The 25,276-nt window shown below is 35.6% G+C and overlaps 2 protein-coding genes across 2 annotated transcripts; both read right to left on the bottom strand.

Annotated features, from left to right (window-relative positions):
* Nucleotides 1-4,389: 4,389 nt before the first annotated feature.
* On the bottom strand, nt 4,390-6,717 carry LOC127790522 (elongation factor Tu, chloroplastic). The gene is made up of 2 exons (XM_052320070.1): nt 5,971-6,717; nt 4,390-5,465 (listed from the first exon to the last, which is right to left on the bottom strand). The coding sequence occupies exons 1-2, from the start codon at nt 6,580-6,582 to the stop codon at nt 4,611-4,613; spliced, it is 1,467 nt and encodes a 488-aa protein (XP_052176030.1). The 5' UTR covers nt 6,583-6,717; the 3' UTR covers nt 4,390-4,610.
* A 2,006-nt stretch (nt 6,718-8,723) lies between these two features.
* On the bottom strand, nt 8,724-23,447 carry LOC127789990 (probable serine/threonine-protein kinase WNK3). Its single transcript, XM_052319178.1, has 8 exons — nt 23,030-23,447; nt 22,604-22,641; nt 22,247-22,474; nt 21,911-22,134; nt 21,654-21,811; nt 10,421-10,604; nt 10,229-10,333; nt 8,724-10,119 (listed from the first exon to the last, which is right to left on the bottom strand). The coding sequence occupies exons 1-8, from the start codon at nt 23,114-23,116 to the stop codon at nt 9,248-9,250; spliced, it is 1,896 nt and encodes a 631-aa protein (XP_052175138.1). The 5' UTR covers nt 23,117-23,447; the 3' UTR covers nt 8,724-9,247.
* Between the last annotated feature and the right edge of the window lie 1,829 nt (nt 23,448-25,276).

The raw sequence follows: 25,276 nt of genomic DNA, 5'->3' as shown, positions 1-25,276 counted from the left end.
AAAAAGAAATGTTATTCATGCATCACTTCTAAACAAAATTGCATGGACCCTACAAAATATTTGTACTCAAAAACACAATCAAAATTGCATAAGTGGTTAAAAAGGTCACAACCCAAGCTCTCGGACAATTGGCTAAAGCATATGGGGCTGATATATATATATATATATAGAGAGAGAGAGAGAGAGAGAGAGAGAGAGAGAGAGAGAATTAAAGCCGTGGACATCTCCAAAGTGAAAAACAAGCACAAGGCAAATGTTGGGTTAAATGTATAGGCCTTTTGAAACAACCCACCAAAAAAGACAACATCAAGAGCCCAAAATTTCAAACACAAAGACCCTTTTAGAAAAGAGTCCCAGCTTTAGGGCACCATGCCTATTTGCCTTCAACAAAACACAGCTCCAAAAATGACCCCTCCACCCCCACCACTACTGTCCAGCCCCATTCCTCTCCCCACTTTCGTTTTCCTTGTGGAAAAAGTGCAAAGAGAGGCTTGCATGCGGGAATATATCTATATCTATATCTGTACATATATATATATATGTATATATGTTGATCCAAGCATCAACCCTTGAGACACTGTACTCAAATAAATCATCTTGTAGCTAGCAATATATAGCCCTCTGGAAGGGAGACTTGAGAGGTGGTAGTTCCATTCGTGGGTGATGCCTCTCGCATGAAGTTTGAGATATCAGGTTCGAGTTTGATATCCAGAGATAGTTTGGACGGTCACGTGAAGTTTATGAGTTTAAAGGTAAGAGAAGTAGTAAGTCAGTGATTCTATATATACAACTTCTAAAAGAGATGATTCTTTTAGATATTTTAGATGATCATTGTGTCGACTCTACCAAATTAGACGACAAAACGACCATGTGCATCTAGTTGGGGGCTTCTTTTCTTTGATATTCATGGGGGTGAGGTTCCATTAATTAGGGTTTTGGAGGAGAGATGGCCATCTCCATCCACATGGGGTTTCTTCTATTTGATTTTAGTGAGGTGGGTGGTGGCTCTTTGAGTTGGCCACCAATTAGGGTTTTGGAGGGTTGTCTTCCAACCCAACCATGCATGATCATGGGGTGATCCTCCTCCTCCTCCTCCTCGTTCTCGTCGTCATCCATGCATGCAGAGGGGAATCAAGCGCTATCGGTCCGATCACTTATATTAGTTATATGTGTTCATTTCTTTTTTGCTATTTTTCTCATTACTTCCATTAGACTTGGTTTAATTATTGTTTATTTAATTCTTGTTTATGATTCAAAAGTTAATTAGGGTTAATTAATTGTCTAATGTATCAAGTGCTCTATGTAATGATATTCAACATTAATTAAGTTGCAGTTTATTAACTTATAATAATCAAACTTAAAAAAAATGGAGTTCTTTTCAAGATGATTGGTGCTTCCAATCAAACTCTGCTTAGCTTAATTATCTATTATTATGTTAATAAATTCAGATTAAAATTTATAATTATATGTAATTTATTAGCCATGAAACCAATTTAGCAATCATAATCAAGTGGCTGGGTCTAATCTAGTGTTATGTTCGTTTGTATTAGGCCCATGACTTGTGAGCCCAAACAAGGCCCAATGATAAAAATATATTTATTTAATTAATGAGTGAGATATAAAAATATATTTTTTAATATACAAATTACACTTTTAAAATAAAAATAAAAACATTAGAATTTAGAAAAAAAGTTTAAAATTTGACACTCAATTTTTTTAATATGGTTTCTAATAATCTAATTCTGTTTTTAATACTATTTTTAAAATATTTATTAGTTATAAAAATTATTTTATATTTCAAATTTAAACTCTAATAATTGTGTGTCCGAAATGTAAATTTTTTTTAATAAAAAGTATAAAATTACATTAAATATATATTATTTAAAATTAATTAATTATTATCGTGAATTCATGATATGATTTATATAATTTTTAAAATATTAGAGTTAATAAATTAAATATCAAAAATTCCAAATTACATTATTTATAATTTTATTCTTTTATAAAACTAAACCAAACTCCTGAGCAAAGCCTATGGAGTCATGAGTTTAAGCTGAGCTTGTAAGCCTCATGAGCTCGAGCCAAGCCCAGCACTTAGAGCGCCGTCGTCGTCGTCTTCATGCATCCCTCATTCTAATACTGCTGTAAAGCAATATCTGTCTCCAAAGTATTCTTTCAACAAGCTTACTCCACACAATGGCAATGGCAATGGCAACAACTACTTAGGTACATCCGGTGCATGCGTGAGTCCAAGCCCACGCACCCAATAGTCAAGATTTAGCTACATCGACTTGTTGGCAACAACTACTTAGTACATCTGGTGCATGAGTGAGTCCAAGCCCCACACACCCGATAGTCAAGATTTAGTTATGTCGACCAACAATTCACATTGGCAGAGGTTCAAATGAAATGAAACAAACCAATACCTCAAAACTTTCTAAATAGCATAGCCCTGTTGCCAGCCAAATGAGTGTGAATAGACAGAAATGGCCTGTGAATGAAGGGAGCCCAATTCAATCTTGCGGGCCATTTTTGGCCAAACACGTCCTGGCAATAGGGCAAACATAAACAGAGGAACCTGGAAAGAATTCATGGTCTTGCAATTGGAACTCAAAGCTCACAAATAACCACAGAACCTACAAAGTTTATTAACAGATCAAAGCACCAAATTCAACTCCATAGGTAAAAGCTATCATTTGAGCAAGTATCGCTACCCGAAACCAACTTTGTCAGATCACAAAGTATGAGCATCGCAACGAACTAATATCATTTCATTAAGATTAAACGAGCTATCGGTTCTTGACTAGCAGCTGTATGGGTGTTGGAAGGAAGGAGAACCACAGTTGTCTGTAGGAGAATCAAAAACTTTGTTTCATAAACAATCGATATGAACCTAACCACAACAATAAAACTATGCATCTCAAAGAAATTTTTAGCAAGATTCTACAGCAAGGAGTAAATGATTTAGCAAGATTATACGAGCTCTCATTTCTTGAGTAGCAGCTGTACAGGTGTTAGAATGAAAGAGAACCACAGTTAGCTGTAGGAGAATCAAAAACTTCATTTCATAAACAGTCGATAGGAACCTAGGTACCACAATAAAACTAAGCATCAAGGATTAACAAGATTCTACAGTAAGGAGTAACAGATTGAGCAATGGAATTAAAATATCTTGGACAAACCAAAAATCGCAAGGGGAAGCTTGGTATCTGAAATGTGCTTAAACAGAAGACAGGATTCAGACCTCAGTAATTGCAAACCAAGTAGCATCAACGATTAACAGATACGCAGCAATAAGCAATAAAATGTCAACCACTTCAGGAAGCACTAACAAAAACATAAACACTAGTTCCCAAATTTAGTTCATGAAAGTCTTAAAAGTAGCGATATAATCAAGTTGAGGTAACCACTCAGGTTCACAATATTACAATGGATAATTACCCTTATTGATAGTTGAGAAACCAGACTTATGTCTACTTCCAATCCCACTGAAACAGAATATATCTGATACAAAGTCTGATAGATAATTAACTTGGTTCTTCATTCAGCACGATATTAAATCAACAGGAAAAATTGATGAGTAACTTACTACTACATCAAAATCTCCCTCCGACAAGTCTTTGTTGCCTGATGGGTTTTTATTTGATACCAAATACCATTCCTCACATGTTTGTCAAATCTACTAATCAGCCTGTTCACTATTACCTATCGTAACTCATCAATAGAGTTCTTATTACAGCAGAAAGTTCAAACTCATTGGCTGGTGTGTTGACCAGGACCTAGAGAAGAGCAAGAAAAAACAACAAAATATCCTCCATAAACAGACAAGGAATCCAGATGACAAGGTCAATCCATATGAAAACCCACATGGATAAAGATTGATTCATCTGATCATAGAGAAAGATTGTTGATGAAATACAGCATTCGAAATTAAAACATCAAAGAGGAACGGTTAATAATTGGGTATCAGCACAATAAAACTTTGCAGATGGCAACATATTGTACAAGATAATACTGACTTCACATTGCACTAGTTTAAAATTATGAGATAGTATATCATCTTAAGTACTGATTTTAAAATACAGATGTATATGTGTGCATGTACAATATATACACATATATAATCCAGCCAGTGTAAATTCAAAGTTCAAACAAAGTTAGAACTTAGAACCACCACTATGTAGCTGTTACCCAAGATATTTCCTTATCTTTATAGCATCTTCATTAAATTTCAAATTGTGGATTTTCAATAAAGCAATAACAAGATGACTTCATAGGAAATGACAATTATCTTTTACTGGAGAGTTTAACAGTCATAGCTGAAAACCATTCACATCTCTTCAAGCAAGAAAGCCCTTTGATAACTTGCTGGTCCATAGCTCAACAACATGGAACAAAGAGAGAGAAGGTAAATCACATTAAATGATCATAAAAATATTGTCCAACTAAACTAACAGGCTAAGGCACAGCAAGTAACAAAAAGTTGCAGCATGTATGACATTTGGATTCTGGCTGATGCTTGGATGAGCAAAAGAAATTTCACAAAAAAAAAGCATATAAACTTCGAAACCATGCAACTTTTTTAGGATTAAGAACCTCAACTAGGCTCATTACTCAATAATGGATTGGATAACTCCAGCTCCAACAGTCTTCCCTCCTTCTCTGATAGCAAACCTCATCCCCTGCTCACAGGCCACTGGCATTATAAGCTCCACCACCATCTTGACACGGTCACCGGGCATAACCATCTTAGACTCTTCATCCTTGTCATTCATGATCGTTGCCACCCTCCCGGTCACATCAGTGGTCCTCATGTAGAATTGTGGCCTATAACCTGCAAAAAATGGTGAATGCCTTCCACCCTCTTCCTTCTTCAACACATAAACAATAGCCTCAAACTTTATGTGGGGTGTAATAGTCCCTGGCTTCGCCAAAACCATCCCTCTTTGGATATCAATCTTCTGAATACCTCTCAACAACAGACCCACATTATCCCCAGCCATAGCCTCATCAAGAGTCTTTTGAAACATCTCAACCCCAGTCACAATAGTGCTCCTAGTATCCTTCAAGCCCACTAAATCAACTGTATCTCCAACCTTAATCATACCCCTCTCCACACGGCCGGTGGCGACTGTCCCACGGCCGGTGATCGAAAAGACATCCTCGATAGCCATAAGGAATGGCAGATCAGTTTGCCTTTGGGGAATTGGGATGTAGCTATCAACAGAATCCATCAATTCATAAATCTTATCAACCCATTGGTTGTCACCCCTTTTGATGCTGGGATTGGCCATTAAAGCCTCTAAAGCTAAAAGGGCAGAACCAGAAACAATTGGCACATCATCACCAGGGAATTCATAAGACGATAGAAGCTCACGAACCTCCAATTCTACCAACTGAAGCAACTCTTCATCATCCACTTGGTCTTGTTTGTTGAGGAAAACGACCATATTAGGAACACCCACCTGCATTTTATAAAGCATCATAAACCGAATTGCCACAAAAGCAACAACATGGAGGCAATCGACACACACATTGCAGGACCGAAGCTCAATACCAATATGACTTATAGGAGGAAGAAGCTATAATACTATTACTGAATATTTCTCTCTTATTATCCTAAATCTACCAAATATTAGATTAAATTTTATGTCTTTATCAATAACTTAAAAAGGGAACCCAGTGTACGAGACTCCTGGCTCTATTGCACGCTTTGGGAAACGTCAATTATACACACACCCTTACCCTTGTTTAGCAAAAAGGATGTTTCTTAACTTAAACCTGTAATCCCGGATGGCTATGGGGAAGGTCAACTATATGCGGCCTTACTCTTGCTAAACAAAGAGACTATTTTCAGACTTAAATCTATTACGTTCAAATCATCATAGAACTACTTTACTTTACCGTCACCCCAAGACTCCCCTTCATTTATCAATAATAACTAAAATTGCTAATACATGGGGCTCATACCTGTTTGGCGAGGAGGATGTGCTCCTTGGTCTGGGGCATGGGCCCGTCGGCGCCGGAGACGACGAGAATGGCGCCGTCCATCTGGGCAGCGCCGGTGATCATGTTCTTGACGTAGTCGGCGTGGCCGGGGCAGTCCACGTGGGCGTAGTGCCGGTTCTCGGTCTCGTACTCGACAGTGGCGGTGTTGATGGTGATTCCACGGGCCCGCTCCTCCGGCGCGGCGTCGATCTCGTCGTACTTCTTCGGCGCACTATTGCCCAAGGCGGCGAGCGCCATGGTCAGCGCCGCCGTGAGCGTGGTTTTTCCGTGGTCCACGTGGCCTATGGTGCCGATGTTGACGTGGGGCTTCTTCCGCTCGAACTTCCCCCTTGCTGCCCGGACGGTGAGCGCCCGGCGGCCCCTCGCTGGGGCGGTGGAAGACGGGCTCAGAAACAAAGGATTGGCGATGAAAGAAGTGGAGGACAGTACTAATCTAGTGGATTCTCTAGCTCTAACCAAAGAAGCAGTAGAAGTGGTGGTTGGGAGTGAAGTGGCAGAGGCGGCGGCGGCGGCGGCGGGTGGGTATATGAGCCGTGAAGAAGGCGTTGTGGCCGCGGCGGCTGAAATTGCCATGGTGGGTTTGGCTTGAAATGGCAAAAATTGAATTGAATTGCAGAGAGAGAGAGAGAGAGAGAATTGGGGGCAGAGCAGAGGCAGAGGATTGAGTTATCTGTGGGAAGACGAAAAGAGGGCCTCACAAACCTTCTATCATCCTTCTCACCCTCATATGAAGATAACCCGACGGAATAAGGTGACCCACTAGTTCATGTAATCTCTGTGAAACCATGTGAAAGCGATGACGTGTCAGTTTCCCAAATAATGGATTGAGTACCCGAGTGGCTAGCAGTAAGATGCTAGTTTTAACAGCTGGAGCAAAATCATATAATCAATGCATCACCTTTTTAGTTGAAGATTTAGGGTTTAAGATTAATTGCATTATAATATGTAAATATATATTTCAAAATGTTTGTTATCGAAGTTGAGAGAGCCAAGTTTATCATAGATGATACCATAGTAGATGATTGGAATTTTTTTTTTTTTTTTTGTGAATATTTAAATTTTTATTTATTTTAATTATATTCTTGAATTTATATTTTTAAATCAATTTAATTTTTGTATGATAATTCAAATTTTTTATTATTTTAATTATACTATTAGACCTATATTTTCAAATCAATTTAACCTTATATTTTGTGACGTATATTTTATTATCTTATTTTATTTTATTTTTTTACACATTAAGATAAAAATGATAAATTAACTTGAAAATACAAGTTTATAAATATAATCGAAATAATAAAAAGTTTGAATTGTCATATAAAAAAAATTAAAATATAAGAGTCAAATTAACTTGAAAATTAAATTAAAAAGTATAATCAAAATAACAAAAAATTTAAGTGATTCAGCGAAAAAAATGTGAAAATATAAGAGCAAAAATATGAATTTTGCTAATGATTATTTTAGGAGTTTCCGAGATAGTTTCTTTAAAAATTAGAGTTTGACATAAAAATTATAAATAAAGAAAAATAATGTTATAAATTTCTAGTATATTTTCTTTGATTGAGATATACTTTTTATATCTTTGTCCAAATGATTTTTTTGTTACTTGAGTGACCATACATAACAAATCTCTAATCTTAGATTTTGTAAGAAAATCTTATCCATAATGATTTTTGTGGCCATGATTAACAATAACAATCAAAGTTTAAAATTTGATTATTCATATTATTTATTAATTATTAGTAGAGTTATCGTGACTAACGCTTTCGAAAATATTTGACAAAGAGACAACAAAATACTTAGAGATATAGACACGACGTATTAAAAATTTGGTTTTATAAGATCTTGTGTCAAGTTTTAAACTTGTGTCAAGTTTTAAACTTACGAAGTTGTTATATATGAATATAAATATAAATACCATTTAATAAATTTTATTTTTATATACTTGATTTAATATTAAATAAATAAAATTAACTAAAAACGATTATAGACCAATTTGCATCTATAGCTATGAAGAATGATTCATAAAAAAGTACTAAAGTAAAAATTGCTAAAAGTGCACCCAATCGAATTACATAGAACTTAAGGTGGGGAAAAGGCAATTGATCAGTGGGTCCTCATAAAATTACTTCTCGTGCTTAGGATGGAGACAGGGAAAGAGAGTCTCCATTTGAGCCACGTACTTGCATGAGCTTCTCTAGTTTTTGAAACATATTAGACTACCCACAAAGCATATACCACAAATTTATTTTTCTTTTTTTTAAATAATAATTTTATTATATAAATAAAAAAGTGTCTCATTTTAAACTAAGACATACCATAAGCAATGAAAATAAAAAAAAGATAAGACAAAACTAACAAATAAGGACATTCCTTCGACTAGAAAAAATAATTTATACATAACTAATAGAGAAAATTTGTAAAAAAAATATCTATCGAAATACAAATTCCAAAACTCATGTTGATGAACTTCCCTAAACACTTTAAAACTTTTGATACGAACGCTCACATTTATAATACCAACATCTAGTTACTCATCTAGAAAAACTTACAAAAAAACTTAACCAAAGTATAAATTGTCAATTAATAAAATATCTCTAAGCATTGGATTGGTATATTCAATGACAGCATTTGTGATGACACCCAACTACTCCCGAAACAATGGCTTAGAAAAAAATTATTTTTCTTGTCCATGATAAAGCAAAAGAAAAAGAAAAAAAACATAGAGCTAGGATTATTCTGTTGAGTATATATATGGATTTCCAGGTCACAAACATGAAAATCCACAAAATTGAAAGACATAATTAATGTTCATCTCTGCAGGTACAATATCAATGCCACAGCCTCCCTAGTTGCTAATACATGACATGGACTAGGAAACATATATGTACAAGTATACAATTAATGAAATTTGATTGATTGTATCAAGTGGAGAGAGAGAGAGAGAGAGAGAGAGAGAAGGAAAAAAGACATCAAATGTTGGTGTGGATAATGTGTAGGCTAAAACCATATGTTATATCCAGAATATTTGAATTTTAGGAAAGAAAGATCCAGTTGGGTCCCTCAAGAGTGACTTCTCAGAGAATAAAAGATCCCCAAGGGGCTATAACTTGCACCATGTTGTCTTCCAAAATGGGGCTTCCCTTTACAGCACTTAGAAGAGTCTTTTAGGGTGAGCAAGATGATTGTCACAATCTGCAGCCAAGTTGGAGATGTAAGCTGTGAAACATAGTAAGACTTACATTTCAGGGAAGCATCCTTGATCGGCAGAGATCTTGCATCGAAATTTGTAGTCCGAAACCTTCAGGTTACAGATTCTCCAAACTTTGTGACGAGTTTCTGGAGGAAGTTCCTTCAAGAGATCAGAAACAGCCACTTCATGCTTCCTTTTGATTTCGTTCAACTCCTTCTGCTGGCCAACCAACAAATGCTCGAGTTTCTCTTCGACAATTCTGAGGTCAGCTGAGTCGAGACCTCTTAAGATTTCGCCCTTCTCACCCAAATGAAGAGGTGCATTTCGGGGATCAAGATGTTTAGCTGCCGTACCTTCATTAGTTTGTGAATCAGAGGGCACAGCAGCTTGTTTCTCTTCCAGGCTATCATCAATGGTGTGTTCATCATGCCGCAGTTCGAGTGAAGTGGCGTCGGTTGAATTCTCATCTCTATGGCTACCAGAGCATTGCTCATTTTCTTCACTAAAGCTATCTCCAGGAGGCGACGAATTTTCCAGAGACAGGTTTGAAGGGCCAGGGAGCGGAGAGTTTCCACCTACTGTTTTGGGTGAGTCGCACCAGTACCTCCGACCTGATGGCAATCTTTCTAGTACAAAACTACCGGGAGAACGGGCACAATCATTTGTGGATGGAGAAGCATCGTCGTTAGTCGCAGAAGGAGAGCCATCCGAACTCCCAACTTCATCACTTAGATTATGTCCAGAAAGGTCTTCGTTAGCCCAATCTGGAATATACGAACGAATTTCAGAGTCAATCATCGCAGCAATGTTTGACACATCTTGATCTGTCAGGTCCAGCTCCTCAACCATTTCACTAGCAACAGCTAGTGCTGTATCAACATCAATATCAAATGGAAAATGGATATTCCGAATATGACCTGTGCACATGATGTAATATTTCAATAGCAAGATTCATGAATGCTAATAAGCATTTCATTTTCTGAAAACAAATTTACAAACAGAACCACTGAAAGATATTTGATTAACCTGTGGAGTCTGCTATTCTTAGTTTCAGAACTATAGTGTTCAGGTCTTTCCTTTGACCCTGCACCATGAAGTCTCGACTTCCCTCAGGCACAGAATCCTTGGGATCTGTAAATTCGTCGTGTCAGAACATGGTAAAGACGGTAAGACAGCAAAAACTGGCAGCAGTTATTGTAACTGCTTTCTAAATCTTACCTTCAGCATTGGGGCTGGGTGATAATGACCAACTTGACATGTCATTATCTTCCACAGACTGGAGAAAAGGATCCATTAGAAGTTCTTTTGCAGGCAATCGTTCAGATACATGTGCAATACACTTTTCTATGAATGCTTTCACCCCAGCATCCTTTACTTTCACCAATGATGCTGGCTTGATTCCCTTTGGTGAGAAAATAAATGGTAACTTAGAAAACCATTCTAGCATACAGAAGATACGCATTTAAAGAACTCTATGAAGCTGTTTAGTTGTAGAAAATGGTTTCCAGTTTTCCATCTCTAATTTTCTATAGAATCTCTAGTTTTTATTTTCCATAAAAAAATTGAAAAATGCATTCAAAAGTTAGAAATACAAAAAAACTAATCTCCAATCTAGAAAATTGGAACATCTATTCAAAAAAGAGAGAGATGTTTACTTCTTTTCTGCAACTTGTGTTAAGAAGGAGATGGAAATGATTTGGGGAAAATTTTTGGAAAAACACATTTTTCAAATCTCCCTTTTCTATTTGGAAATTTTTTGCATTTGAGCAAGTTCTCTAATTTTCTGTTCTTTTGGAGTAATTTTCTGGAAAACTTGGGCTGTTTTCCTCAACTAAACAGCCGCTATATAACAAGAATGAGTAAACAAACACACCACAAAGTATTTTCTCCAACTTCCTGATGTTGGCAACACAAACATCAGTAATTAACAAGAATGAGTCTGAAAAACAAATAATAAAGTAGAAAGAAGTAAGACAAGTATTATTTGCATGATAAATGCTACACTCATAACCTAACCCGGAAAGAAAAATGTCCTCAAACTCTTCTTCATTGGTCTTATTTTTCTAGTACTCAAGCAGACACAAAATCAACCACGTTATTCCAAGTAAACAATCAAGGTAGGTGTTGGGTTTCAAGCTTATCCACTAAACACCAAAGTGCAAGTTCATAGTTTGTGATTTCGTGCCAGCTAAACTGCAATGTTACATTTATTTATTTTATGGCAGATTCAATTGAAGTCTATGATTGTGAAATAAGGAGAAATTTTGTATAGCTCAGGGACAGGGAATCTAATAAATAAAAATAAAGAACAGACACAAGGATGCAAGTAGGGGAAGGAACCATTAACATTTTTCACAGAAAATAAAAACAAAATAAAATAAGTACAGGAAGGAAGTTCATTCAGTCACTGATCAGGAACAATCCTAGTTAATATTGGTTTAAATCTTTTCAAGGGAAAGCAGAAGTTCTACTTGCTAATAAAAGTCTTGAACTTAAAAAAGAACATCAGCTACTGGTCAACTCAGCATGGACTATGCCCTGCAACAGAGTCAACTGTTATATTTCAGCTTGTGAGCCATATGCCCAAAAAAAAGTAGGGCAACTACATGCATAAGATGAATTTCTGAGTCAAATTTCCAGAATATGTTGGTTCATCCACCAATAAGCCCTTAGCAAGAGAGATAAGAATTATATATATATATAGAGAGAGAGAGAGAGAGAGATGAACTTAAATTTTCATCATCAATTGTCTAATCCAAGCAAAGATTTGGATGGTCCAATTATTCTACTGAAGTGGTGTGATTTAGTTTCTTATTATCAACAACAACATATCAAGCCTTAATCCCAGTAAATGGAGTTAGCTACATGGAACATTCACCAGTATTTCTATCTATAGTCATATCTTCTATAAGGCTCTTATAGCATACCTGACTCCTATCCCCTCCCCCCTAAGTTTTTATTGGTTTTCCTTTACTTTTTTTTGTTAAAGACTTGTTTCATTCCACCATTATCCCCACAAGAGCCTTTCTTAGGTCTTCTTTTTACAAGACCAAACCATCTTAATCGTGTTTTACACATCTATAACTAATAGGATCCAGTCCAAACGTATTACCAATAACCTTATTTCTAAGTTTATTTTTCTTTCTTTGATTGCAAATCTGTCATAACACCTCCTTTTCTCACACTTATATTTTGATGTTGGTGCTTTACTATCCAACATCATGTGACATACAATAAAGTTGATCTTATAGCTATCTTATGCCATTTTCCTTTTAGCTTTAACACAATATTGCTATTACATATAATATTGGATGCTCTTTGTAATTTTAACATTCTTTCCTTACTTTAGAATATATTGATCGTACACCCATTGAGCTTTGGTCCTTTTATCCAAACATCCCCTGAACTTTAAAATTCACCAAGTCAGTCCCTATACTTTCCAAAATTAGCCACAACACCCCATGAACTTTGGCCTTTTGAGGGGGTTTTGTGGTTAATTTTGGAAAATTCAAGGATTGATTGGGTGAAATTTAAAATTCAGATTGTGTCCGGGCCAAAGGGCCAAATTTTTTATTTTTTTTTTTTCGGGGGGTGTGTTACAGTCAACTTTCCCTAATTTTCATGGGTAGCATCCTCGTTAATCTCTCTATTTTTTTAGATGATAAATCCAAGTTATCTAAACATGGATGACATGAACTTCAAGTTTCACCATAAAGTCATCCAACTTATATTTTTACTAAACTTCCACTCTATGTAATCAATTTTCAATCTACTCACCTAAAAACATATAGATTTTAAAGTGTTCTTAACACTCTAGATTTGAGCCTTCTTTTGTCGCATTCACCAAGACAATGTCGATGTCATCTGCAAATAAAACGTGATGAGGAATTAAAAGTATTAAATTTTGGGGTAAATTACACTAACCTCCCCTGAGGTTGGGCTAAATTAGGAGAGCTCACCTACCATTACAAAAAACAAAAAAGTAAAATGACCATTTACCCCCCCCCCCCCCCCTCCCATCCAACCATAGAAAAAAAAAAAAAAAAATTAATGGTGGCCAACCAATGGCGCCCGGCCACCAGTAGTTTTATTTTCCCTAGAGAAAGAGAGAAGGGGGGGAAGGAGAGAGAGAGAGAGACAAGCAAAGAAAGAGAGGTGGGAGGAAGTAGACTGATGCTGGATTTTTCAGGTTGGAAGAACCCAGCTGGGGGTTCCACTTTTGCCCAGTATGCCACCTTCAAGGGAGACATAAAGATAAAGGACAAATAGGTGGAACCTCAAATGTTTGAGTCACAATCAAAGTGCCTAACAGTAAGGGTTTTGGTCAGTTGTCCAATATTGACTTTCATTATGGAAAACAATAAACTGTGAATAAAAAAGAACATCTCGAAGAATATGTTGAGAATTGGAAGAATGCAGAAATTAAATGAGCAGTGGACAAAGAATAATAATTTTTGTAGGCAGAACAATTTATTTATTAAAGCATGAAAGAGCCTTTTAAATAGACCTACAAAGTAACAGAAAGACTTAATAATAGCAGACTAAATAGAAAATCACGGAACTAAAAATCTGCTGCAAAACTTGATCAAAGTCAATTTGCCAGACGTGGACTGAGACCAAGTATTAAGGATAACTAATTTGAATCAATCTCCAACACTCCCCCTTGATTCAAAATTGTAAAAAATTTTATGGAGCACATCTCTCCATAGATCTCAGATTTGTAAAGCACTTCTCTTTACCATATGATGCACTTCTCATCATAATCAATATAATAATTTTTTTTTAAATTTGTGAAGCACTTCTCTTCACTTTTCTTTACTTGATGACGTACTTCCCATCATCCTTCAAAACAAGGTTTCTTCTTTAATTATCTCCACCATATTTGCTTGTTCCTTTTTAATTCTGCAATCCTTTTGTAAATGCCCAAATTTTTTGCATTTGTAACATTGAGGCTTTCCCTTATGCCAACAATCTTCTTCTTCATGGCCAGATTTCTTGCAATTGCTACACTGTGGAATTTTTCCTTTTCCCTTTGAAGTTTTGGCTAAATAGGCTCCTTCAACCATCTTTTCAGTTTCTTCTTGTCTCATAGCCTTTCTTTTTTCCTGAGCCTGCAAAGCATTAATTAATTCTGATAACGATATTTCATTGATATCTTTTGAATAAAGGAGGAGGGTTGTGTTAGGTAGCCGACAGCCAACGTAAAACTTAGTCGGATCCAAAACATGAACTCTAGACAAATTATGAAAAATCGTTTGGGCGTGGACGTAACCCTTCATAGCGACGCGCTACACTGCCCCCGTGTAGTGACAAGTGAGCTAGGGCCGCTACATCGGCGCCCGGATGTAGTGATAAATGAGCAAGGGTTCCCGCATTTGCTTGGACGGATGTGGGTAAAGAAGCTAGTCCAAAATCAAAATCAAAACCAAAATCAAAATCAAAACCAAAACCAAAATCAAAAACAAAATCAAATTCAAAGTCAAGGCCAAAAACAAAATCAAATCCAAAGTCAAGGCCAAAAACAAAATCATAGATTAAGGATTGGGTCATGGAACATAGGAACATTAACAAGCAAAGCTATGGAAGTGGTGGATGTGATGATTAGGAGAAAAATTAATATTATGTGCCTTCAAGAGACGAGATGGGTAGGGAAAAAAGCAAAAACTTTATCAGAAGCTGGATATAAAATATGGTACACAGGAACTGATCGAGCGAAAAATGGAGTGGGGATTATTATGGATAAAAGCTTAATAGATGAGGTAGTGGATGTAAAGAGAATAGGGGATAGGATTATTATGGTGAAAATTAGTCTAGGAAGAATGACTATGAATATCTTTAGTACATATGCACCACAAGCGGGGTTAGGTGATGAGATAAAAACAAAATTCTGGGAGGACCTAGAGGGACTCATACAAATGATACCAAGAGGAGAGAAAGTGATTATAGGAGGTGACTTAAATGGGCACGTGGGTAGAGACGGAAACGGATATAGAGAGGTACATGGAGGGTATGGATTCGGGGAAATTAATAATGAGGGTAAATCTATCCTAGATTTTGCTATGGCATATGGGCTCATTATAACCAATACTAGGTTCAAAAAACGGGATGAACACTTAATCACATATAAAAATATCACCTCAAGCACCCAAATAGATTACTTCCTCATGAGACAAGAGAATCGGTTATGTTGTAGGAATTGTAAGGTGATACCGGGAGAGTGTTTGACTACTCAACATAGACTTCTAATACTTGACGTCCAAGTAAGAAATTGGAAGAGAAAAAATCACATAAAACAAAATCCAAGAATCAGGTGGTGGAATTTAAAAGAGGAGAAACAACTAATCTTCAAAGAAAAATTAAGGGGTAGAAGGGAATGGAATGAAGAAAGACAGACAAACCAAATGTGGAAAGAAATGGCTAATGCTCTGAGAAGCACGACAAAGGTAGTCCTTGGAGAGACAAATGGTAGAGCCCCTAACCTTAAGGAGTCTTGGTGATGGAATGAAGAGGTACAATTGAAAATTAAAAATAAGAAAACTTGCTATAAGGCGGTATATCAATGCAACAATGAAGAAAATCAAAAAAATTATAAAGAAGCAAAAAATGCAGCAAAAAGAGCTGTTAGTGAAGCAAGGTCAAAAGCATATGAGAATCTATATAAACGACTTGATACAAAAGATGGAGAAAGGGATATATATAAATTAGCTAAAGCAAGAGAAAGAAAAACACGAGATTTAAATCAAGTGAAATGCATAAAAGATGACAATCAAAATGTTTTAATAAATGAGGGAGCGATTAAGGAGAGATGGAAGGAGTATTTCACAAAATTATTCAATGATGGTGGTGACACAAGAGTTAGGTTGGGACATCTTAGTAACTCCGAAGGGAATGTGAGCTACACATTCTATCGACGCATAAGTTCAAATGAAATAAGGCAAGCATTAAAAAAGATGAAAAATTATAAGGCAGTGGGACCAGATAATATACCAATAGAAGCATAGAAATGCATGGGAGAAGAGGGCATCTCCTGGCTAACGCAACTATTTAACGCCATCCTTAAATCAAAAAAGATGCCAGATGAGTGGAGGAAGAGTACTTTGGTTCCTATATACAAGAACAAAGGAGATGTTCAAAACTGTGAAAATTATAGAGGAATTACGTTAATGAGTCATACCATGAAACTCTGGGAGAGAGTAATAGAGCAGAGGTTCAGAAAGGAAACAAAGGTGTCAGAAAATCAGTTTGGTTTCATGCCTGGTAGGTCAACAATGGAAGCTATATATTTACTGAGGCGTCTAATGAAAAGGTATCGAGATCATCAGAAAGACCTACATATGGTGTTTATAGATCTAGAAAAGGCCTATGATAGGGTCCCTAGAGAAGTATTATGGAGGGTTTTAGAGAAGAAATAAGTCAAAATAGCCTATATACAAACCCTTAAGGACATGTATCATGGTGTAGAGACAAGGGTCAGAACATGCGGAGGGGATACTGAACCATTTACAACTACAATAGGACTGCATCAAGGTTCTGCACTAAATCCATACTTATTTGCCCTAGTAATGGATGAACTCACTAAAGATATTCAGACAGATGTGCCATGGTGTATGCTATTTGCAGACGACATAGTGTTGGTGGATGAAATAAAAGAAGGAGTGAACACTAAGCTTGAGTTGTGGAGAAACAATTTAGAATCTAAGGGATTTAAATTAAGTAGAAAGAAAACAGAATATATGGAATGCAAATTTAGTAAAAATGCAAGAGTGGATGATGTTATAATAAAATTAGAAGACCAAATCTTACAAAGAAAAGACCATTTTCGATATTTGGGATCAGTGATTCAAAAAGATGGAGAAATCCACGAGGATGTCGCACATAGAATTAAGGCAGGTTGGCTAAAATGGAGAAATGCATCGGGGGTGTTATGTGATGATAAAATCCCATTAAAATTGAAAGGAAAATTTTATGGGACAGCTATAAGACCAGTCTTGCTGTATGGCTCAGAATGTTAGGCAGTCAAATACCAGCATGAGCAAAAGACGAGTGTAGCGGAGATGAGGATGTTAAGATGGATGTGCAGAAATACAAGAAATGATAAAATTAGAAATGAAGTTATTCGTAATAAGGTAGGAGTAGTGCCAATCGAGGAGAAGATGAGAGAGACTAGACTAAGATGGTTTGGTCATGTGAGAAGGAGACTAAGAGATGCTCCTGTGAGGAGAGTTGATGAAATGGAACAATTAGTCACAAAAAGAGGTAGAGGTAGACCCAAGAAGACTTTGGGAGAGACATTAAAATTTGATATGAAATATATGGATCTAAATGAGGATATGACAAAAGACAGAAATACATGGAAGTCTAGAATTCATGTAGCCGACCCCACATAGTGGGATAAAGACTGGATATGTTGTTGTTGTATCTTTTGAATCTTCAAGAGATGAAAGTTTTGCCTCAAATCTTTCAGGCAAACTTATAAACATCTTCTCAACAATCCTGCTATCAGATAGTTCTTCTCCCAGCAGTCGAATTTTGTTCACCACTGCCATCAGCCTATCAGCATAACCTTGTATAGTCTCCTTTTCTTTCATACTTAGTGTCTCAAAATCTCTTTTGAGATTTAACACTTGCATCTTCCTGGTTCTTTCATTACCTTCGTATGATTGCTTCAGCAGATCCCAAGCTTCCTTGGCTGTTTCACAAGTCATAATCTTTGTGAAAGTTGTTTCTGAGACAGCAGCAAAAATTATAGATAAAGCTCTTGGAGCTTTTGCTTCTTCTTCTGCATGAGCCCTTATTTGGTTGAGCGTTGGATTATTTCCCAGAGCTGGTAATACCCTTTCAGCTTCAACCCAATGCCACAAGCCAAGACCTCTTAAATGAGCTTTCATCTTGACAGCCCAAGCTTGGTAATTTTCACCATTGAAAATTGGAGGTGAAAATGTTGATGAATTGCTAGCAGCCATGGGTTTTGTTCACTCAACCTCACAAACCCTCAAGGATCTAAGGCTCTGATACCATGTTGAGAATTGGAAGAATGCAGAAATTAAATGAGCAGTGGATAAAGAATAATAATTTTTGTAGGCAGAACAATTTATTTATTAAAGCATGAAAGAGCCTTTTAAATAGGCCTACAAAGTAACAGAAAGACTTAATAATAGCAGACTAAATAGAAAATCACGGAACTAAAAATCTGCTGCAAGACTTGATCAAAGTCAGTTTGCCAGACGTGGACTGAGACCAAGTATTAAGGATAACAAATTTGAATCAATCTCCAACAGAATAAACCAATGAACAAAATATTATGAACTGTTAAATGAAGATTATGATCACAAAACAAAGGAAGTAAGAGAAGAAAAAGAATTCAGATCATTAACCAAAAAGAGCTTGAGCATAAGATAATGGGAGAATCTGTTATAACATTTAGAGAAGCTCCGAAGGATACTCTGATAGTAGTACAAAAAAGAGCTTGTTAGGTACTTGAAGAATCTCACGATGTTATCCCCAAGGAATTCCCAAACCAGCTTTCGCCTTTTCCTAATCTTTAGCATATCATAGATTTTCTTGCAAATGATTCTTCCTACTTTACCTCACCATAGAATGACACTAATTGAAGATGTTGTATTAGATAAAGTAATTAAAAAAACTAACACCTAGTCCACATAAATAACTTGCCAAACTTCATATTAAGGACTATGTTATGATTTAGCCGAGGCTAAAACAAATTAAACCAAATGCATGTGACATTGATATATCACCTAACTTTATGTTAGCTCTATATTTAATGTTAAGGACATTATTCCATATAAAGACCAATTTGTTCCTCTAAATAAACCTCTTGTTGACCCATTCATTTATCCTACTGTAGAGCCTAATGTCATAGGCTTGGCACATGCCCTCGTGCGGTGCCCCACTTGCCCATGTGAGACCACCATTTTCCTTGTGCAACAAGCATATGACTCTTCAAAACTAGGAATCTGGATAGAAGCACACCTGCATACACAACCATTTCATCAATAAACCCATAGGAACCTAGAGAACACCCATGGCATGCAAATGGCCCTCAACATTGGGGAGTCACAGGTCATGACATTCTCCCCCACCAATTCCACAACACCCTGGTTGCTAGGTGACCGTTGTCTACTCCATTCCTAGTAAGCACTTGGCACATCACTATCTCCTAAGTAGACCCCTGCCTACTTCTTTCCCTCGCGCTTGTCATGTTAATGCCTTTGACCCGTCGTGTCATCTCATACATAGCCATCCATTGCACCCTCGCATACTTGTCGATGCCTCAACCCTAGATCTCTCAGTGCATGCCTTTGCGCTGCCCCTAAGCACCACTCTAATACCACATTGTTACGGGACTAGCGAATGCCCCCATGTGGCACCCCACATGCCCATGTGAGGCCACCTTTTTCCCTGGGCAACAAGTATATGACTGTTCAAAACAAGGCATCTAGATATAAGTGCACCTGCATACACAGTCAGTGCACTGGGGAGTCATAGCCCGTGACACTAAAGTCTCATTACAGTTACCTCTTTTGTTATGCACACAAGTACAAAATTGAAATTATTTTATGTGAGCAGACTTTTTTTATCAAGGAATAGATTCAATGTTTTCTTGTTCAGTTGACTAATTCTCCAAATTTTGCATACACCTGAATTCCTAAAGAGGAATTATCGTTGTTTAGCCCATCCTACTAGAGTTATATAGGAGCTAGTAGGATTTAACTTTGGCAACATTGAGTTAGTCACAATTGAGTGAGTTGGTGTTGACCATGACGCTCAACTACCAATGAATGAGTCTACACAAAACTAGAGGACATTTTTTTTATAAACAATGGGAAGATTATGAGGAATTAGAAGTGTTAAATTTTAATATTTGATATTAGAATATTTAGTTTTTATTTGATTTTTGAATTTAAATGTTAGATTTTATCTTTTATTTATTTTGTTGAGATAAGTGTAGTTAAGGTAATTATCATTAGTTAGGATTTCAACCTACAACTAGGCTTATGATGTAATTAGAGAGATTTTTTTTTATTAGTATTAGATATAATTGATCATTCTCTCTCTCTCTCTCTCAAACTTCTTTTTCCTCCTCTCTTCTTTCAAAATTCTTCTTTTCATCTTCTTCTGTCTTTCACAAATTTGTGGTTGTTCCACATCAACACAGCAATGCACCTCTATTTGGTTGTGTTTAGTGAGTCTCCATCCTAGAGCAAGGGGATAAGAGTTTAAAGCAGATTCTTGATGTGATCCAATTGTAATTGGAAAAGCCACCATATCTACTCCACACAATCAAACATGTGTTTTTGCTCTATAATACATGTCTTGCATAACTCATGTATATAAGCAAGTTGGACTTATTTCTTCTCTAAGACACTCCATAAGACTTCAATATGGACTTTATCTTAACTTCTTTTTTTTAATCTAGAAACACCATATGTAAATCATTTTGTTTATCTCTATATATTTCCATTAGGTGCCTCAACAAATATATACCTTCCATTGTTGACCTATCAAGTTTGAAATCAAACTGGTTTTCATACACTTAAGACCTGTTCAGTTGTAGAAAACATTTTATGTTTTTCAACTCCAATTTTCAACTGAATTATTGAATCTTTCATTAGAAAATAGAAAAGTCATTTTCTAAATTTTCTAAAAAAGAATGCTATAGCTTTTTGAAACATAAAATGTCAAGACATATTTAGTTGTAAAATTGGAATTGAAAACTAAAAAATGTTTTCTACAACTGAACAAGGCCTTAGATTTTCTCTTCTTAACCTTCGCTCAATCACTCTCTCTCAAAGTTTGAAGTATTAGTGAACCATTTTTGCGTAGTGGGAATAAACTATAAAGTGAAAAGCATGCACAATATCCAACATATTCCCAGTTTTATCACAATACTGCATTCAACTGTCTCTGTTCATTTACAGAGAGAAGATGGTACACAGCCAAGCAATAAGTCATGTCATTCCCTTAAATTCAGGTCAAAAATATTGAAGCAGAAATGAGTTTTTATTAATACAACCTACTTTATTGAAGGGAATCCATCAGTTGTACATATAGATCATTAATTGAAACATACAAGGATTCATTTACTAAAAAATCAATTTTTTAATTAAATAGAGCATATCTATGGTCAATTGACATGCAAGTAAGAAAAAGGGAGACTTCTCTAGCACATGGTGCTTTTACTTATCATGCAATGCGGATGGACACATCATACAAAATGCAATATTCTGTGCCTCAAATTCAATAATTTGAGGGGGGAAAAAAAGAAGAAGCGGCCACTGAAAATTTCTGGCCAAAAGAATATTTATAGGGACTCCTACTCCAAAAGTTAGCAAGAATGGCACGTTTAAAATCCCAGACATATGGAGCAACTTAACAGTGAAAACTATACTAAGTAAGAAAGCAGTTAGCGAAGAAGTCACAAATTCCTTACCGATGTCACTTTCTTGTATATCTGAGCAGCATTACTGCATTCAACATAGGGGTACTCAAAAGTCACCAGCTCGAGCAAGCACATACCAAAGGCATAAATGTCTACAAGTTCATTGTATTCCTCCTCGTAAAGCTCTGGGGCCATAAATTCAGGAGTACCTAGTATCATAATAGCACATCATTGCATATGCATGAACACCTCCATCACAATTCCACATCCCCCCCAAAAAAAACAAATGAAAAAAAGAAAATACTCACCAATGACGCTGTGAGCAGAACGAGCTTGAAGAAGGATAGCTGCAAGTCCTAAATCTCCAATCTTCACCTCACCTTGGTTGCCATTAACAAAAATGTTGTCGCATTTTAGATCACGATGGATAACAGGTGGATCATGACTGTGAAGATAAAGAAGGCCCTCTAAGATCTGCCTAGACCATTTCTTCAGTGCTCTTAGATCAACATGCTTATGTTTCTTTCGATATCTACATTAGCAGATGAACATAGAAATAAATGAATAGACTCATTAAGACCAGGATGGAAAATGGAAATAGAATTTTATTGAGGAGAACCATGCTATCGTATAAGTAAACATACTGCCGCAAGGTCCCAGAAGTGAATATCTCGGTAATGAAGTTGATATTCTCATTTCTGGTGTCAACCCATGAGTTGTAGAACTTAATTATATTCTTGTGTTTAAGAGTCTTGAGCAAATGAACTTCTGAATACAATCTTTCCAAGTCTTCAGAATTCCGTAACAGATCTGCAACCTTAACTTGATTCCAAGCCACTTCAATCCCTTCCAGCTCATCAAATGCTCTATATCTAAATGCAAATCGCCTTGGTCAAGGAGCAACAACAATCACAGAGAGCAGGACGTTCCAAAAACCATTACACCATGGTAATAAACAAAAACTGCAAAAAGGACAGAATTGGAAACCCTTCAAAGGATACACCTTTTTGAACGCCCCTTTTCCTAAAATCTCTTTATACTGCAAAAGGAATTGGCAATGAGTAAATCCTGATTGTCAACAACATTAATCCTACACTTCGAACTCAGCAGTCTGTTTTAGGGATGGAAAATGGATAATTACAAACAAGAAAAGAAGAAGAAGAGAAATTACAATCACTGGTAAAGATAATTTTTTTTGTAAATATTTCTCATTTCCTGATCCAATCAATATATATATATACACACACACACATATATAGCTTCAATCCCCTTCATTCTATGTTCCTTTTGTTTTCCGTTCCCGTGGCCATGCCCTAGTACAAAGCATCGCATAACGGGAAGATAGATATCGATGCAAACATCAAACTAACCAGGATGGCGGTGAAGAAAAATTAATAAACATTGCACACGGTTACGAATGTACTAACCCGACCATATCGACCAGAGGGGTCAACCTCGACGAATTCAGCATCAGAATCGTCCGGATCTTGATCCGACGCCGAGTCGTTGGCCATCCTCCCAGAAGAACACCGCGATTCACAAACCTAGACAGCGCAAATCCTTGACATCAATTACTCTTTATCAATTTCGGAATTCAGGTTGCGGTTGATTCTGCAGAACCATTTCAGGATCATCAAGATCCGACTCCAATGGAACGAGAACTGTGAACCGGCTGAAGAAATTCAACGCTGGATTCAAAATCAAGTGCATGAATGACTATCTATAATGTATATATATATGTGTGTGTGTGTGTGTGTGTGTGTGTGTGAGTGTATCAATTCGATTCAAAGGTGTGAAGGCGAAGGACATTCATCAGAGAGAGAATCGTGAAACGGCTACTCGAATCAGCTGTTGGGACTGTTCCCTCTTGTTTATTATTAATTTTATAAATTAATTAAATAATTTAAAATATAATACAATTATCATTAATTAATAAAAATATTAATTTATTAAAATTAAAATATAATAAATACATTTTATTTCAAAGTAAAATATATTTATTAATGTTTAATCATCGCTGAAACCCAGGTTACACGTAAATGGAGAAAAGAAATGAATACGATCTAATATTAATATATTTTATATAAAAATATAATTTTAAATATAAAAAATAATTATTTAATTAAATATAAAAATAAATTTACCATTTATTCAAACAAACATTAACATAACATAAGTTGTTTATGTCTTTAATATGGTTATGAAGACAACATAGTGTCACACAACATAAATATATTTTTAATTTTTTTAATATTATAAAATATTTTTAAAATATTTTTAAAATTATAAAAATAGCTAAAAATATTTTTTTAATATTTATTATCATTTTGAGATAAAGAAACATTTCGAGAACACTTAAACAATATTGTTTCGGTGTTTTTTGTTTTAAAAATTCTAACTAAAAATGTAATAAAAATTACATTATTTTCTAAATTTAAAACCTATTCAAATGTTAAATTCAAATGTTTCAAAGATTAGGAATTAGGAATTGAATTGACAAAATTAAAAATTTTAGAATAAATTTTAAAATTGTGTAAAAGTTCAACATTTTTACGTTACTTAGCTCTCAATTTTTAAATCAATGTCCCAGAAATCAGCTGCATCTGAACACTATTTCTTTGGATAAATCTCTGCTTTCCTTTTTGACTGATAGCCAATCCAAAGGCGAAGGCAAAAGGCAGCCGATTTGGCATGTTTATCTACTTGTGCCAACTAAAAGATAGATAGATATCCGGAGAAAAGAAATATTTTTATATATCAGCACGTTATCTAAAGTAGAAGTGTCACGTGAATAATTGGGACAAGATATATATATTAATAAAAAGTTGATACGTGACATAATGTTAATAACCTAATAAAGGCAGCTTAGAAGACGTCCAAATGGCGAGATTTAGTGTCTTAGCCAATAATGATTATGACTCAATCAATATCGCTCGAACCCTTAATATCATGCCGTAATCATGCTTGATTATATCTAAAATAGAGTAAATGAAAATTACGTTTAAATCATCTTTTGTGTGAGTTATAAAAGTCTTCAATTTTTTAATAATGACTATATTTAACTCTCTTTTTTTATTCATTACTCTACTCAATCTCTCGCTACCAAATACTAATTTAATCGTTAGAAAAAATCTTAAAATTGAATATTAATTTCAACTATTATTCTTGAACACCTTATCACAACTAACCCAAACCATCAAGTGCTAATTTGGGTCAAAATAATACATGAGATTCTTATTGAATGAGTAGGCCAATAGCCCTAGAGAAAAAATTTATCACCACTTCAATTTCTTAGATATATTGCTTGATGAGATTAAAACTTATAATTATTATTGTCATTATTCATTCATAATTATCGATTGATCATAGGCTTAATGGGCGCGTCAATTATTTGATCTTAATATAATTCTTATGCATCCCAATCCCATTACTCACAAGAGCAATTCAAAAAAGATTAAAAAAAAAAAAAAACTTAAAACAAAAGAAAAATAACAATCAATAGTCTCAACCTCAACAAGTAAACGTAAAGTGTGCTATTTGAGTTGATGACCTCCATTCATTTTCATTTTTCTAATTATTAGTTATCTAAAGTAACAATTTTCCCTTGAGTTTGGAATCGATTGTAAAGGAGAAGAGCATCTTTAATATTAGAAATATTAAGAAAATTATGTAAA

The sequence above is a fragment of the Diospyros lotus genome, chromosome 14 (genome assembly GCF_014633365.1).
Source record: "Diospyros lotus cultivar Yz01 chromosome 14, ASM1463336v1, whole genome shotgun sequence".
Lineage (NCBI taxonomy): Eukaryota > Viridiplantae > Streptophyta > Magnoliopsida > Ericales > Ebenaceae > Diospyros > Diospyros lotus.
This window is presented reverse-complemented; position numbering and strand designations above follow the sequence as displayed.

Coding starts and splice junctions, on each gene's coding strand:
- LOC127790522 (XM_052320070.1), bottom strand. CDS start 6,582: ATGGCAATTTCAGCCGCCGCGGCCACAACGCCTTCTTCACGGCTCATA. Junction 5,466..5,970: donor ACATCCTCCTCGCCAAACAG/GTATGAGCCCCA, acceptor TATAAAATGCAG/GTGGGTGTTCCTAATATGGT.
- LOC127789990 (XM_052319178.1), bottom strand. CDS start 23,116: ATGGCCAACGACTCGGCGTCGGATCAAGATCCGGACGATTCTGATGCT. Junction 21,812..21,910: donor TTCTGCTCACAGCGTCATTG/GTGAGTATTTTC, acceptor TTATGATACTAG/GTACTCCTGAATTTATGGCC. Junction 10,605..21,653: donor TATACAAGAAAGTGACATCG/GTAAGGAATTTG, acceptor TTCTCACCAAAG/GGAATCAAGCCAGCATCATT.